The 16040-nt window shown below is 48.3% G+C and overlaps 1 protein-coding gene across 7 annotated transcripts; it reads left to right on the forward strand.

The window, feature by feature from the left end:
* The first annotated feature begins 3731 nt into the window (after nucleotides 1-3731).
* Nucleotides 3732-15647, forward strand: LOC124251064 (MHC class I-like protein MILL2). Of its 7 annotated transcripts, XM_046683510.1 has the most exons (8): nucleotides 3732-3877; nucleotides 4089-4181; nucleotides 4477-4590; nucleotides 7579-7842; nucleotides 8092-8367; nucleotides 9500-9778; nucleotides 9897-10033; nucleotides 15004-15647. In XM_046683510.1, exons 1-7 carry the CDS (start codon nucleotides 3745-3747, stop codon nucleotides 9998-10000), a joined length of 1263 nt encoding a protein of 420 aa, XP_046539466.1. In that variant the 5' UTR covers nucleotides 3732-3744; the 3' UTR covers nucleotides 10001-10033; nucleotides 15004-15647. The 7 variants fall into 7 exon arrangements, with proteins under 7 accessions (XP_046539466.1, XP_046539467.1, XP_046539468.1 ...); XM_046683511.1 differs by lacking the exon at nucleotides 4477-4590; XM_046683512.1 differs by lacking the exons at nucleotides 4089-4181; nucleotides 4477-4590.
* The last annotated feature ends 393 nt before the right edge of the window (nucleotides 15648-16040 follow it).

The following is a 16040-nucleotide window of genomic DNA, read 5'->3' on the forward strand; positions in this document are numbered from 1 at the left end:
AGAGACATCAATAAACCCCAGCTTCCCAGACGCCAACTCCTCAGCTTCCTGGCGCCAGAGTCCATCACAGAGACAAACAGCCGAGGCCATTCACCGGTGAAATTCCTTATCTCCTCCTGCAAGCAGCCAGCAAGGCCACAGGTTTCCGCCTCCCCACATTCCTCCCAAACGTTTAAAACCCTTCCCCTCATTTCTTAATAGGAAGCTAGCAATTCTTAAGGCACTAGCCATTGCTTGCTCCCTCTGCCTGGAAAAGAAAGGAAAGCTGTTTTTCCTTTCTCATCTTTTGGATTGGCACCGGGTTCAGAGACCGAACTTTCCGTTACACAGCCGCTGACCCCCCTGCCCTGTCCTGATCTCCCTCTGCTTTCCTGCCCCCGGGCCTGATTCAGCCACCCTGAGAGACCAGCCAGGCTCCAGCTGGGCTCCTCGTTTCCCACAGACACCAATTTCAACCTTGCCCCAGGTAACCGGTTCCCCTCTCTCACCCTGGCTCCAGGCTCCACCTCACCCTATTCACAGCAGAGACAACCAGGCTGGGTGCCAAGCCCACCTGCAACCTCCCCAGGAAACACCTGGAACCAAGGAAATGACAGCAGGACCCCATCCTGGATGGGTAGTTTAAGTCAGTGACTCTTAGGAAAGAAGGCAGTGAGGCCATGGCTAGAGCCATCTCCATCCCTGGGCTTGAACCAATATTGCAACTTTATGTGGCTCGCATGCAATCTAAAGGAAAATTTTTAAGGGGCTGGCCCTGTGGCCGAGTGGTTAAGCTCACACTCTCTGCTTCGTCAGCCCAGGCTTTCACAGGTTCAGATCCTGGGCTCGGACATGGCACGACTCCTCAGGCCACACTGAGGCGGCGTCCCACACACCGCAACTAGAAGGACCCACAACTAAAAATATATACAATTATGCACCAGGGGGTTTTGGAGAGAAGAAGGAAAAGTAAAATCTTTAAAAAAAAAAAAAAACAGAAAAAGTTTCTTTAAACGATAATTGATAAGATTCTGTGTCATGCACACACGATTCTATTTTCTAATCCTTTTTTTTTTCCCAGATTTTAAAAACCGGACAGTTAAGCACTACTCAGTTTGTGTTTTTTTTTTTTTACAACCTACTAGAGGTTTGGAAACCACTGCTTTACTCCCAGCTACATAGACAGGAGGCTCAAAAAGCAGGCAGAGATATGGTGCTGGAAGGGGCATGTGCTGCCCCCACTCCCCATTGAGAGAACTCAGACATGCAGTGCCGGGGGCCGAGGCAGCATTTGATCAGCTGTTTGACAGGGTCCAGCCGATCAAGAAGAGCCGAGGGGTGCGGGGCGCCCCTCCGTGAGAATATGAAGAGCCGGCCTTTCCCCAAGCTATGCTGGACTTTAAACACTTGTTTTTCTTCCCTTTGTCTTATACCCCATTTTCCTACTCATGCTGTAATTTTCCAGATGGCCGCTTTAGAGAAAAGAGCATGCTCCCCCCGCGGGGTTGGTACTGAGAAAAATATGTGACCACCTGCATAAGCCTTCAGAATATCACAAGGGGCTAGCTCCCCCTGACGCACATAGATAGTGGGAGAACTCTTTTCCCTAATGAGGGGTTTGTACTGAAGAGAGTATTTGGATCAAAGCAGCTGCCTCCTTCTGGTTGATGTTTTGCTCTTCCCCCAGTTTCCCTGGTGGGAGTGGATGTACCTCTTCCTCTGTGGTTGATTGGAGTGTTCCTCCATGTGTTAGTTGCTGAAAAGTGTATTGTTTCCCTGCATGTGCTTGGCAGAACATTGTAGAGGTCTTTTCTTAATTGCTGAAGTCGCTTTTGCGCAGGAAAAGATAGTTAACCTCTGCCCCCCTAAAAGTTAACTCTGTTCCCTGTAAGATTATACTTAATCAATGATTGCTTTTCGGTTTACTCTGCAAGAACATCTGTACTGCTATATTTATCCCCTGCTAAAAAAGATATAAAAATGCTGTAAAAAACCAGTCAAGACAGACTTGCTTTGTACTTCCTTATCTCTCTGAGAGTATTTGTAGAGCTGTTTCTGTACTAATCCTGAAAAATATAGAAACGACACTTGTGCACAGTAAAGACAGACTTGGTTGCACCGACTCAAGTCTCACGTCCCCTCCTTCACTGCGCTGACTCCGTCTCTCCCTCAGGAACCTGGACTCTGCTGGAGCTGGACTCCGGCAATGCAGGGCTCTGGTAATTGCACAGTTATTTCTGCTACAGCAGCCTCCTGTCTGACCTCCTGCCTCCACCCTCCCGTCCACTCCCCTCACAGCAGAAAGACACGGGGATGGTCCACGAATCCAACCACTTCTGTTTCCTGCTTATGACCCATTTGTGACTCCCAGTCCACTGAGGATAAGACCCACAGGCCTCAAGGAGGCCCACAAAGTGACCGCTCCTGCCGCCCCCTCCCCCTGCCAGCCCTCTGTGCCCCCAGTGTCCAACCTCTCTGAAATAGTCATGGTTCTCTTTCTTAAAATCTCAGCTCAGATGTTGTCTCCTCCAGCTAGACATCCCTGACCCCCTGTGTACTCCATCCAGCCCTGCTCACTCTAGGTCATCAGGGTCTGGAGTGGCCTGTGTTCTCCACTGGACACTAAGACTCAGAAAGACAGGGCCTGAGCCTAAGTCAGCATGTGACACTGACGCGGGGTCGGCCAGCCGAAGAGTCGAAAGAAAGATTTCTTGGACTCTCAAGGTCTGGCAGTAGGGCTCTTTTATTTAGAGAATAGTATGGAATAGCATGGGGACAGGACCCACGGGCAGTGAAGGGCTGCTGCATGGGGACAGGACCCATGGGCAGTCAGAGCTCCTGCTGCTGCCCCGAGTTGAAGGTTAGGGCTAAACTTATAAGGCACAGGTACGTGACTTATTTTTACTGGAAAAAGAAAAGATGATGTAAAAAGTCGTTAAATGATTTCAGTGCAGTTGGGGTCTGGTTATTGTGTAGTCGTATAACTTCAGATACGAATCTAGTCATACAGATCGGCATGTAGGTGAGGATGCCCTGGGCTTCTCTCCCTGGGGCAGCCCTAATTCATACCATAAAAATCCACCGGGTCATATAGTTTGGCATGTAGGCCAGGTCACCTTAGGCTTCTCTACCTGGGGCAGCCTTAATCCACATCAACACCAGCATCACATATCCTGCACTGCTTGCCCAACTGGGCAAGTGGCTAGACAAGTGATAAGCTAGCAAATTGGAAGATGTTGAACTATTGTCCTAAAGAAACCCATCTTAAAGGACAACCAATTTGGAAATGATATATATAAGGCAAACGGAGTTGGGAGGGGGCTCAGAAATGTCAGATGATGGATGACCGCAGAAAATTCAGGCCCCCTCTGTGGCAGATCTGCTGAATGTCACATTCCTGAGGAATCTAAGAAAACCTGTGACCTCTTTATCTGGGACAGAAGGAAGGGTTTGCGCAGAGGACATAGATTTTCTGCTAACAAGTTATTCTTTTTTCCTGGTGACAGGTTGGCTTGCTTACCTGGCGTTTTAAGCATTTTCCCAAAGAATACTGTGAGAAGAAGACAGGGAGGGGAGCATGTGGCCTTGGGGGCTACAGTTCTGAGTCCTCTGCACAGGGGTGACTGTCTTTCATAGTTCGTCATGGGTTGCGTATGCAAATTTGGCGGTGGGGCACGTGCAATGTGTTGCATGCGGTGGATTTTTAGTCTGTGACCCGTAAAGTTTAGGATTAGTCACTTTGGCTTCTCAAAGCTCCTGCGCCAGATGCTCAGCCAAGGGAGAGCTGTCAGCAAGTTCCTCTCTCACCAGCAGCGCGGCTGCTGCAGCTCAGAAACTTTGGTTGCTTTGTTTCCTATCACAACCTTGTGGGCGCAGGCACGGATTCATCCTAATCCGGGTAAATTTTTAAGTCCTTCGTCCTCGGTTTCCCTTTGAGGTACATAGTTGGGATCCTGGACCGAGCTGATGGCCTTCTAGATGAGGTGGGGGTCCTTGGAAAGTGTTCCGAGGGAGGTGACGTGGGCCGTTCGTTATTCCTTACAAAACCAAAAGTGAAAGGGGACGTCCACAAAACAGGGTTTCAAATTGTGTGCCGAACCTCTGGACAGGGACGGGGATGGGGGCCCCGGGAGTCCTCAGACCCCTGAACCACCTGCTTCTGCTGTTGCTGCTACTGGAGGAGTCGCGGGGGTCTCCCGCTGGTGAGCCCCTGGGCGGTGATGGGGGGACAGGGAGTCTGGGCTTCAGAGCGGGGCCCAGGCTTTGTGTGGGGCTGGCGGGAGAGAGAGCGGGAGCCCACCGATGGCAGAGGGGGAGCGTGCAGGGAGCTCTGCCGAACAGGGCAGGAGTGTTCGAGCCGCGCAGCGGAGCGGAGAGGGGGAGATGCAGGCGGGGAGAGGGGTCTGCCGGGCATCCGCAGGGTGATGGTGTGGGGGCGGTGTTTCCCGGGGCAGAGGATTTGCTGGAGGCAAGTGAGTGTCTGGGGTCCGAGCCAAGGCGCAGGCGGGAAGGACGGTGATGGACCCCCAGAGACACGTGGAGAGAGGGGCGGTGTGTCCGAGGCACTCCGTTGGGGGACGACGTGTGGATGGGGTGTCCGCAGGGAGCCAGGTGAGTACCTGGGGGGCCGTGGTGGGAGACGGTGAGGGTCTCTGGGGATGGCAGGGAGGCAGGTGAGAGTCTGGGGGAGGCAACGTGGGGGCTGCGATAAAACGCGCAGCGAGTGTGGGAAGAAGCAAGGAGTCTGTGGGCGGCCACGGAAAGGGATGGGGGGGGGGATCCTCGTGAAGGGGCAGTGTCTTGGGGGAAGGAGAACCGCGGGGAAGCACGTTTTTTGGAGCCGCGGTAGGGGAGGGGGAGTATTTGGGGTCCACGCAATGGGGCGGGCGCCTGAGGGGCCGCAGGGTGGGTAGGGTCTGCTAACATCAGATGCTCTGAGCGACGTCAGCCTGCTTAGTCAGAGCTTACATTTGCATCAATTTTCCATCCTCTCCGTTTCAGGCTTCTGAGGTCTTTGTGTTAAAAGCGTGACTCTTATAAGCAACATGATTTAATTTTGTGGGCTTTTCTTTTAAACATATCTGATAACCTTGTACTTTTACGTGGGGTTTTTAGGGCACTCACATTAACGTAATCCCTGATACGTTTGGGTTTATATCTACCATCTGCTCTGTGCTTTCTGTTTAGTCCACCTATTTGTTCCTTTTTTTCTCCTTTTTTGTCCTTCTTTTGGATATCTAGCTTTTTCAATACTCCATTTTCTTCCTCTATTAATTTGTTAATGGTACATCTCTTACTCTTCTCACAGCGGTCATTTTAGAGATTAGAATATGAATTCGAATTTTAGTCAAGTAGTAATGATTACTTTTAACAATTCCCATATATCACTATACCTTTAAACTCCATTTCCCACCCTGCTAAACTCTCACATTATTACTGTCATAAATTTTACTTGTACATATGTTTTAAATTCCACAGAACATGAGAATGATGATTCTGTAACTTCAGTATCCATCGCATCTACTCACATAATTTTTCTTTGGTGTTCCCACCTGCGTTTGATTCTGTCGATCTGGGATAATACCTCCTCTGCCTGAGGAGTGCCCATTGGTTTTTCCTTTAGTGAAGACCTGATAGCAGTGACTATGCACAGTTTTTTTCTTAGACTGTCTTTTTTTTTTCTTTTTTTTTTTAAGGATTGGCACCTGGGCTAACAACTGTTGCCAATCTTTTTTTTTTCCTGCTTTATCTCCCCAAACCCCCCCCTGTACACAGTTGTATATCTTAGTTGCAGGTCATTCTAGTTGTGGGATGTGGGACACTGCCTCAACGTGGCCTGATGAGCGGTGCCATGTCCGCGCCCAGGATCCGAACCCTGGGCCACCGCAGTGGGGCGCGCGAACTTAACCACTCGGCCACGGAGCCGGCCCTAGACTGTCTTTTTTTGAGGAAGATTAGCCCTGAGCTAACATCTGCCGCCAAGCCTCCTCTTTTTTTTTTGCCGAGGAAGACTGGCCCTGAGCTGACATCCGTGCCCGTCTTCCTCTACTTTATATGTGGGATGCCTGCCACAGCATGGCTTGCCAAGCGGTGCCATGTCCACACCCGGGATCCGAGCCAGTGAACCCCGGGCCGCCTAAGGGGAACGTGCGAACTTAACTGCTGCGCCACCGGACCAGCCCCTTAAACTGTCTTTGCTTTGCCTTCCTTTTGAAAGTGTAGTATTTTTACTAGCTATAGATTTCCAAGTTGGCGATGATTTTATTTCAGCGCTTGGACGATGTCTTTTCATTGTGTTCTGCTCTCCATCATTTCTGTTGAGAAGTCAGCTCTCACAGTCTTATAAAATGCTCCCTAAAAGTAGGGTGTCTTATTTTCTCTGGGTGTTTTTATTTTCAGTGTTTCTCTTTGTGTCGGCTGTTCAATATTTTGGCCGTGATGTTCTCAGGGGGCTTTGTTGCTGTTTTCCTGCTTGAAGCCTGCCGAGCTTCCTGAATCTGGGCTTCATGTCTTTCATCTGTTCTGGAACATTCTTGGCTGTTATCCCTTTGAATAATGCCGGGGTTGCATTTTCTCTCTTCCGTCTTGAAACTCCAATTAGATAGATGAGAGGGTCGCCCGTGTGACCCTCTTAGCCTTGCCTTTTTCTCCATTCATATTTCTCTGAGCTTCTGTCCTTGTATATTCCATTTCCCGCCCTCCAGCTCTAATCCTGTTTTCCTCTGTCCATTCTACTGCTAATCCCATCCAGGGAATTCAAAACTTCAGCTATTGTGTATTTTGTTTCTAGAATTCCCATTTTATTTTTATACATTTCAATTCTCTGGTGAAATCCTCTTTCAAATATTTTTCCCATTTTCTTCTATTTTCTTAAACATATTAACATTAATTTTTTTTTCTGCGAATACCAACATCGGAGTCATTTACAGGCTGGCTCCAATTCTCTGGGATCTTCTCCCGTTCCTGTTTACCAGTCTTGTGTTCCTGCCTCTTTGGGGGGCTCCAGATTCTCACTGTATCCTGGACATTGCATGCGATACACCTGTCTTGGCTTCCATTGATGTTTTCTTCCGCCCAGGAAAGGTTTATTCTTTGCCTCAGTTCAGCAGATGATACAAGGGCCTTATTGCCTCAGTTCAATCAGGGTGGACCTGGGTCAGCACAAGGTCACAGTTCTGGCAAGATCCGTAATTGGCAGTGTGACCTTCAGAGGTTTCAGCTGACAGCCCGGCCGTTCTTCTTTTCTCAGTCCTGAAGGATCACGGGAGGTTTCTATTCTGCCTCTCAGAGGTTCCCAGCCTCCTGCCTTGAGCAGCCGTAATCACTCAGTCATTTCTGCTTCTGGCTCTCTGCTCAAATATACTTTTGTTTCCTCTTTCACCTCTGAATGCCTCTCTTATCTCTTTCCACCCTACCCTTTTTGTCTGACCTTCTCTTTCACTCATCCTGTCCAACACACAACACTCTGTTTGGTTCCTCGCAGGCACCTCTGGGATGGGTCAGGACAGAATAGCCTGATTTAAATATCTCAAGACGGAGGCAGCTGTTAGAAAGCTTCAGCTTGGTGGGGCGAGTCACCCACGTGTCCTTCTCCCTCAGGAACCCACACTCTCCGCTACGACCTCGTGGCCCTGGCCCCGGGCGGGCCTGGGAAGGCCCAGTTCCTGGCGCTGGGATACTTTGATGATGAGCTCTTCATGCGCTATGATGGCGAGAGCCGCAGGGCGGAACCCCGGGGTCTAGGGATCAGGACAGAGCTGCGAGCTGAGACCTGGGAGAGAGAGACTGAGGACCTGATAGAGAAGGAGCGGCAACTCAGACTGACGCTGGCAGAGATCATGGGCCAGCAGGGCCAGGGCCAGGGTGAGTGGGGGCAGGACCAGGGGCACATGGGTCTGAGGCTGGTCCCTGACCTGTCCATCCTGCAGCTAGGGGAGGGGAGGGTACCCCAAGGCTGGAATTGTGCAGAGAGGCGAGGCACCCCACCCCAAGACCACACCAGGTACCTCATGTTTGGGTGGAGGAGATGACATACCCCTCTGGGCTGGACTCCTTTTGGGTGAAAAGGGCCGGGGCCAGTGAGGTGACAGGTCACTGCCTGGGGTGGGCCAGGCCTTCATTCTCTCCAGGCCACACTGGGCTGTGAGCTCCAGAGAGACCTCAGCACTAGAGGCTTCTGGCGCTTGGGCTACAATGGGCAAGACATCCTCACCTTCGACTCAGAGACCCTCACATGGACGGTGGATGCACATTCAGCCCAGCACATCAAGACGCTGTGGGAGACCCGAGGCCCCAGGGCTGACCTGGCTAAGATTTTCCTGTATGAGACTTGTCCTGCCCAACTCTGGAGGTACCTGGCCTCCTGGAGGGGCCTCCTGGAGAAAACAGGTAGTGACCCTGGGCGGGAGGGTCCACGAACTGAGTCTGCCCCTGGCTCCTACAAGGAAAAGAACTTTCCTGCTATTCTCTGAGTGGCTGTCCTGCCCTGGCCTTGGGTTAGGTGCAGAGTTCTGGCTGAATTGTGGGAGAATGCTGCAGCCTATTGGCACATCCATGTGGGTGGGTGAGTGGTCTGGACCCATTGCTGGTCCACCAGCTGGAGAAACAGAGAGTCGCCTGGTGTGGGCCTGGGGCTCAGACCTCAGACCACAGGCAGGCCCGAGGGGGAAACTTCTTCTTTCCAAGATCTTCATTCTCTGGGACGTTGACTTTGAGGAGAGGAGACATCTAGGTTCGAACTCCTTGGTGGAGGCCCTAAGATGGGGCCAACCCGGCTGGGAGCTAAGATAGAACAGAATATTCCGGCCTTGGAACGAGAGTCATGCATTCAAACCCAAACCACCCAGAATCATATGACCAGGGTCATTCCACTTTTGTTCCTCTTCTGCTTTTAGAAAAGTCCAGTGTAAAGGTCCCTATTTGTCTAAGTCTTGTGACAGCAAATAAGAAGGAAGAGTGGATACTGGTGTGTGTGTCGGGGGTCGGGGGAGTTTGGGGATAATCAACCAGAGGTCCCCAGAGGAATGTAAGGCCCAGGACAAAAGAATCAGGCTGCAGGGCCAGCTGGCCGTCCTTGGGGACCGTCCCTGCGTCACCCCCTGGAGCATGGGGAGCCGATTTTGTTGGAGAAGGAGGTACATCACACGTAGGGCAGCTTCTCACCCCCTGTAGACCAGAGCAGCCCCTTGGTCCCATCAGTGCCTATAAATTCTTCAGAACTGTGTGCCGAGCATCCTCGGGTGGACCCGCTGGCCCCCGAGAGCAGGGAGTTCCTCTCCTCTCAGGTTCTCCAGGTGGGCAAGGGCCTGACACCCTTGTAGGGTCCTGGGGCTGTTGGAGCAGCGTGGGGGGCCTCCCACAGTCCTCTCTCCACTAGGGATACAGCCTCTCTGCAGGGGGGCCTGGGGGCGAATGTGCACAGATGATTTCTAAGGGTTGGCCAGTTCCTGCCCTTGGTTTCCCCACATCACAAGGAGGGAACATCCTCGGCCTCATTGCCCTCTGCTTCGTCTCTCCCCAGTTCCCCCGTCCGTGACTGTGGCCCACAGTAAAAACCTGGTGGGCAGGATCATCCTGAGGTGCCGGGCTTTTGGCTTCTATCCTCGAGATGCCACTCTGACCTGGCTTCTGGATGGGGAGCCCATGCACCAGGGCACCTTTGGGCCTAGGGCCATCCTGCCCAGTGGGGACGGGACCTACCAGACCTGGGTGGCCACTCGGATCTCCCCCAGAGAGGAGCAGAATTTCGCCTGCCATGTGGGACACCACAAGCTGAACATCACGGTCCCTGTAGTCATTGGTGAGGAACTGGGGGAGCCCTCGGGGTCCAGGGGTCTGGAGGCAGAGTCGGTGTAGGAGCCTCGTATCAAGAAGGGCCCACCCGGTGTAACCACAGCCCATTTCATGGTGACCTCCAGGGCCTCAAGGTCGGAGGGCTGTCCATGATGCTGCTTCTGCTGCTGCTCCTCTCACTGTGTCCGCTGTCGTTGCTGCATTGTGTTTGGCAGTGCTCGAAGCCTAGACAAGGAAGGACACGGAGGATGTGAGAGCCCAGGTGAGAGGCACATGGGACAGCGAGGAGGATGGACCTGAGTTTTCTCTGGGTCGTGAGTGGAGACAGCTCTCTTCCCTTTTTTTTTTTTTAGATTGTTTTTTTTTTCCTTTTTCTCCCCAAAGCCCCCTGGTACATAGTTCTTCGTTGTGGGTCCTTCTAGTTGTGGCATGTGGGACGCTGCCTCAGCGTGGTTTGATGAGCGGTGCCATGTCCGCGCCCAGGATTCAAACCAATGAAACACTGGGCCGCCTGCAGCAGAGCACACGAACTTAACCACTTGGCCACCGGGCCAGCCCCCTCTCTTCTCTTAAAAACAAGACAACAGGCCCCAAATAGAGTCGCTCATGCCACGCCCCACATCGTCACCAAAGCAAGGCTTCACTTAATGACAGTTTCGGCTCTCCCAGAAATGGAATCTTAAACTGGTCAATCAGGACTCTCCTGCTCAGCACTAGTCAGGCCGTCTGCCTGATAGGCCACTGCCATCCTCTGAGCAGTGACCTTGTAGTAACAACCTGCCTTTGCCTAACTTCCCCGTCCTGCTCCCTGCTGCCTCCAGAGTCTCTTGCCTTGGACAGCTTTCTATCTGCTAGACTGGATACTGTGGGGTTCACGAATCGTCGAATGAAGCCAGTAAGATCTTTAAAATGTTCTCAGTTGGATTTTGTTTTTCAACGTTTCTTTCCTCCAGGAACAGGAGAAGACTAGACAAGCCCTCTTTCCTGCTTACAGGATGAAGGGACCGGGTGTGCATTATGAAAACTGGCTAAAAAAAAAAAAGAAGAAAAAAGAATCAACCTTTTATCCTGACTTTCGCAAAAGAATTGGACCTCAGGATGTACACTTAGTTGAGAAACAGAGATGTTTCTTTATAGAAGTAGTTCAAATAATAAAGATAAAGATAGAAAATAAAGATAATAAAGATAGAATTCTGCCCTTTTTTCTAATAAAGATAGGAAACAGGACAGAATTACTTTATTACTATTTTGTGACCTGAGTGAATGAATGGATCTCACCCACGTGGCCACTTGAGAGACACTTGCATGTTGTACGCCTCCTGGTGGAAGGACAGAGTACCAGCCTTGACGTCTCTCCATCGATTTCCTGGAAATGGGAGGCAATTCATTGGAAACAGAGAATCTTGTTCAACCACGTGGTGGACAGGCCCCCGGCAAAGGCACTGTCTTTGTGGAAAACTACAGGACAAACCACCTTATTCCTTCACTAAATAAACTGCCAGGAAATGCACAAACAAGAAAGATGGAGAGGGAATCCGTATGAAGCCGTCTACCTGAGGGCTGCTGTAAACATTCAATAAGATTGCCTTTCCACCTTGTGATGAAAAGAAGTGAATCTTGCCCATTTGCTGTTTTCTCATTTAACCTGAGGGGTGACTCAAGGGTCGCAAGGATTTATGAGCTTGTTTTGTAGAAGAAAGAGAATGGCTTCCAGGAAGTTGCCATCACCAGATAACCAGCCCCCAGCTGCCCTTGACGCTGGGCCCAGAAGTCAGATTGCCCAGGGCCTAATTGGGAGTGAAGTATGGGTTACCCTTTTGTTTCTCTAAAACTCCTCCTCCCACGCCCCTTAGCTCTATAGAACCTCCTGCTTTCTTCTTTCTCAAGGCAGATTTGAGAGAACCTATCCTCCCACCATCTTTTTTGGCCAATTCGAATAAACCTTTCTCCATCTCCAAGCACTGGATGTCTCAGTGTTTGGCTCATTGTGCATTGGGCATGGGAACTTGAGATGAAGAGGTTTGGTATCAATTTTGGCGAGCCAGCCAGGAGTCTCGTGCCCATGGCTGCATGGCCTCAGTGAGGAGTTGAGCAGTCAGTGGTTCCCAGAAGCTGCCCGGGTCTCTCTGCTGTAGGGACTCCCCCTGCCGCTCTCTCCTTCCCACTGGTGTTAGTCACCCTTGGTGAAATACTCGCTTGGAGCAGAGAAACGCATTTGGTCTACTTTCAGTTTTGTATTTTTCAGAAGTTGAATTTTGTGTGGGTGCATTCTTATGTGTGCAATCTTATGTATGCAATCTTATGTGTGACTCACTCTGGGGAACGGTAATTTGACCCCCACCTATATTCTCCAAAATTAGGTAACTTTTAGCTTCAAGCCCATGGAAAAGGGAAAAGATGATATTCTTTTATAAAAACCACATGGCCACAACATTCTTTAGACTCTAGAGGAAATGGCCAGATGATGGATCCATAGTTGGAAAAACTTATAAATTGGAAAAATTTTTATTTTTATTTATTTTATTTTTTATTTTTGAGGAAGATTAGCTCTGAGCTAACTGCTGCCATTCCTCCTCTAAGGAGCCCCGGACCACCAAAGTGGAATGTGTGCACTTAACCGCTGTGCCACCAGGCCGACCCCTAGAAAAATTTTCAGAGAGCTCTCATCGTAATTGTTTTATTGGTACCTATGAAAAGACCAAACTAAAAAGGAAATACAAATAAATAATGACTAGCTTTAAGACCCAGACTCAGGCTACAATTAAATTGAAAAAAATGTAAAAGTATAAGTGTTGATAAGATTATAAAGGTTGAAAGGTTTCAACTAATTTTATTAAGGAGATTATATCAATTTTGCCTGAGTCTTTTTTGAAAATGGATGTTATGTCTGGCTGGGAATGCTTCCCCTACCCAATATTATAAGACTTAAGACTTGATGATGATGAAGTCCTCGTGAAAGCTATGATTAGAGGTATTAGAGTTGATGGAATTAAGTGATTACATGTCTTTTTCATGATTGTGTTATAAATTGAATTATGGGGATAGACATCTGTCTCCCTGGGGGAAACATTCCCCCAGTGTTGATATTGTAAAGCAGCATATAAGTCTACCCTTCAGACAATGTTAATTAAATGTACTAAAGGAAGTCAATAGGGTTGCCTGAACCCGTACAATGTGAGATATTTTTCTACCTCCAGATGGTGTGGCCAAAATTAAGAGCTCTGTTTAACAGCCTTAAAGTAAGTGATCTTTGGTAAGTGAAAGCTTGTTTAAGTTTGTTGGTTTGATTGAAATGGGCATGCCTCATCTTCAGAGAGATTCATGGAAAGGACTCTGACATTTTCTCTAGAATACTGCCTTCTGATGAACTTCCAAACCATAAAACTGAAAGAAAGAAATTACGCACAACTAGAAGGACCCACAACTAAGAATATACAACAATGTACCAGGGGGCTTTGGGGAGAAAAAGGAAAAATGAAATCTTTAAAAAAAAAAAGAAATTACAGACGAAACTTCAGAAAGAAAGAAATTACAGAACTTTAATGGAAAAACTGAAGACTTCTTGAAACTGCTAAGAAAAGATAAAGTGTTGATTCCATGGAACTAAATGAACTGATGAGAATGGTTTTAATTTTTGTGACTTTTTCCTTTGAAATATTGCTGATTTTTTAATGTTTTGTTTTTCAGATTTAAGAAAACCTTTTTTGGGGGCTGGTTGGTGGGGTAGCAGTTAAGTGTGCATGTTCTGCTTCAGTGGCCCGCGGTTCACAGGTTCACATCCTGGGTGTGGACACAGCACCACTTGTCAAGCCATGCTGTGGCAGACGTCCCACATATAAAGTGGAGGAAGATGGGCACGGATGTTAGGTTAGGGCCAGTCTTCCTCAGCAAAAGAGGAGGATTGGCAGCAGAAGTTAGCTCAGGGCTAATCTTCCTCAAAAAAAAAAAAAAAGAAAGAAAGAAAGAAAAAAAGAAAACTTTTTTCTCTTTTCTCTTAACCTAACTATGACTCATAGCAGTTTGGTAAGTTATACTGTTGTAAGCATAATTGAAACATTTATCTTTTTCTCCCTACCTGATCCTTCCAGAATTTAGAAACTCTTAGTGAGTGAATATTCTTATTCTCATGGCAATATAGTTATTTGCATAAATTCAGTAAGAATGTGTTCTCCTTATAATGGTACACAAATGGAAACATTGGTTATATTACCAAGGCTTTGACTGGAATGCCATATTTGAGAGAAAGATGCATAGACTCAGATATGCTCAGATGACCAAGGGAAAAGATTGACGTTATGAAATAAAGCCACCTAGAAATCTTGGCCTGGCACCTTGCTTACAGGCTTCCCAGCAACCTTACCATGGGAGTAAAAAAGGTCACTTCCTTGGGAGCTCAAAGAACCTCACAATATTTTGGGGCACCTCAAGAGAAGAGAAGGATTCACTCAAACACATAGGTATTGCAGGCAGAGTTTGATGACAAGTCCTTAGCTTGGCCTGGCCTCAAGAGGACTTATGAGTTCAATTGGAGATTCCTTATAAAAAGTTCCAGCAAAGCAGGTTTAAAACAGCCTGTATGATCAATGGCTATTCTTGCTGTACTTATGTAAACAATTGGCACAAACCAACCAATTATTCTTAATTTGGCTATCTTTAGTCATAATGAGGGTGATTTTAGAGAGAAAAATTAGGTTTCAGTAGAAACTAAAAGACACACTTGTGGATATTAGATATTAGATCCTAGTTGTGTGAATTGCCTTTGAGGTTTTTCTTTTCCATCTGTAAACTGGCTATTATGCTTCCTTGTTGACTTTGACCCCCAAGCCTGGAAGAACAATGGGATTATTAGAATTTCTCAGATGTTGGCAAAGGCAGGTAATCTTTCTAGAGGTTGGATATGTCATCCCAAACCTTATTCAGTGCATGACCATGAGGACCCCTTGATAATTCTGGTTTATAATGTCTAGACTGGTTTTCAGGACTGTTCTCTTGGATTCCCCAAGAGATTAGATCTATTCTTCAGGGACTATTAAAATTTGAGTTGTCTATATTCTTAGCCTTCCGGCTGGATATTTGATGATAACCTGTGCTTTTAGATGTCGTGCTAAAACTGTTGAATGAGATGCAAAAATTCTAATCATGCAAAATACAACTCAGTGCCCAAGAGTATTTTCAATCTCAGGTTGAAAAATTTCATTCCCCAGTTTCCTCATCTTTGCTCCCTTTCATCAGGAAGTAGGCAGAATGATCAATGCCTCGCTTCCTACAAGAATGAGGAAGGGAGAAAAGACAGCGGGGGTTTGCTGGATGCCGTCCTGCAGCTGCCGCAGCCCAGTGACACAGTCAAGGCACACAAAGCACGAGAGTTGCAAAGCCACCCCTGCAGGAATGGTCGAGGGTCCTCCTTGCTCAACCTGCTGTCACCAGTTGCTGTATTGGCTCTCTTCATGACGCTGTGCTTACCCAGGGGAATCTGCTGGGAAAGGGGAATCTCACTGTAACAGACAAGAAAGACCCTCTTCTGACTAACACTCTTTCAACATGCCCAGGGCCCTGCCGAAGAAAGAGGATTCAAAGGTCAGATGTCTCAGTGTGGGAGTTCTATAAGAGGATGTGGGGACCTGTATGTGCCTGGTCGAGACGTACCTTGGCTCACTTTTACCCCAAGGCTTGTTCCATTCAGCATAACCCGAGTCTCGCCCCCTGCACTAGAAATTGTGGATGACTCAAATAAATTAAGGAATTAAAATGATATCATGGAGAAAAACCAAGCTTCTTTAGGGGAGAAAATAGATGTACCCCAGACACTTATGTAATCCTCAAAATATATATAAATGCATGCTTGACAATAAAGACTTCAGACTTGCTTTCACCAACTTGGTGTGCAGTCTCATTCCCTTCCCTTCACCAATGCCATTCATCCCTCAGGAACCTGGACTCTGTTGGAGCTGGACTCAGGCAGGGATTGAAGTTGGGTACCTGGAGGTTGCTGTAAATATTCCATAAGATGGCCTTTCCACCTTGTTATGAAAAGAAGTTAATCTTGTCCATTTGCTGTTTTCTTGTTTAACCTGAGGGCTGACTCTAGGGTCACCAGGACTTATGAGCTTGTTTTGCAGAAGAAAGAGAATGCCTTCAAGGATCACTAGATAACCACCCCCCCCCCCTCCAGCTGCCATTGATGCCCAGAAGTCAGATGGCCCAGGGGCTTATGGGGAGTGAAACAGACTTCCACTCTGTTTCTCTGAAACTCCTCCTCCCAAGCCGCT

This window comes from Equus quagga, chromosome 13 (assembly GCF_021613505.1).
Source record: "Equus quagga isolate Etosha38 chromosome 13, UCLA_HA_Equagga_1.0, whole genome shotgun sequence".
Lineage (NCBI taxonomy): Eukaryota > Metazoa > Chordata > Mammalia > Perissodactyla > Equidae > Equus > Equus quagga.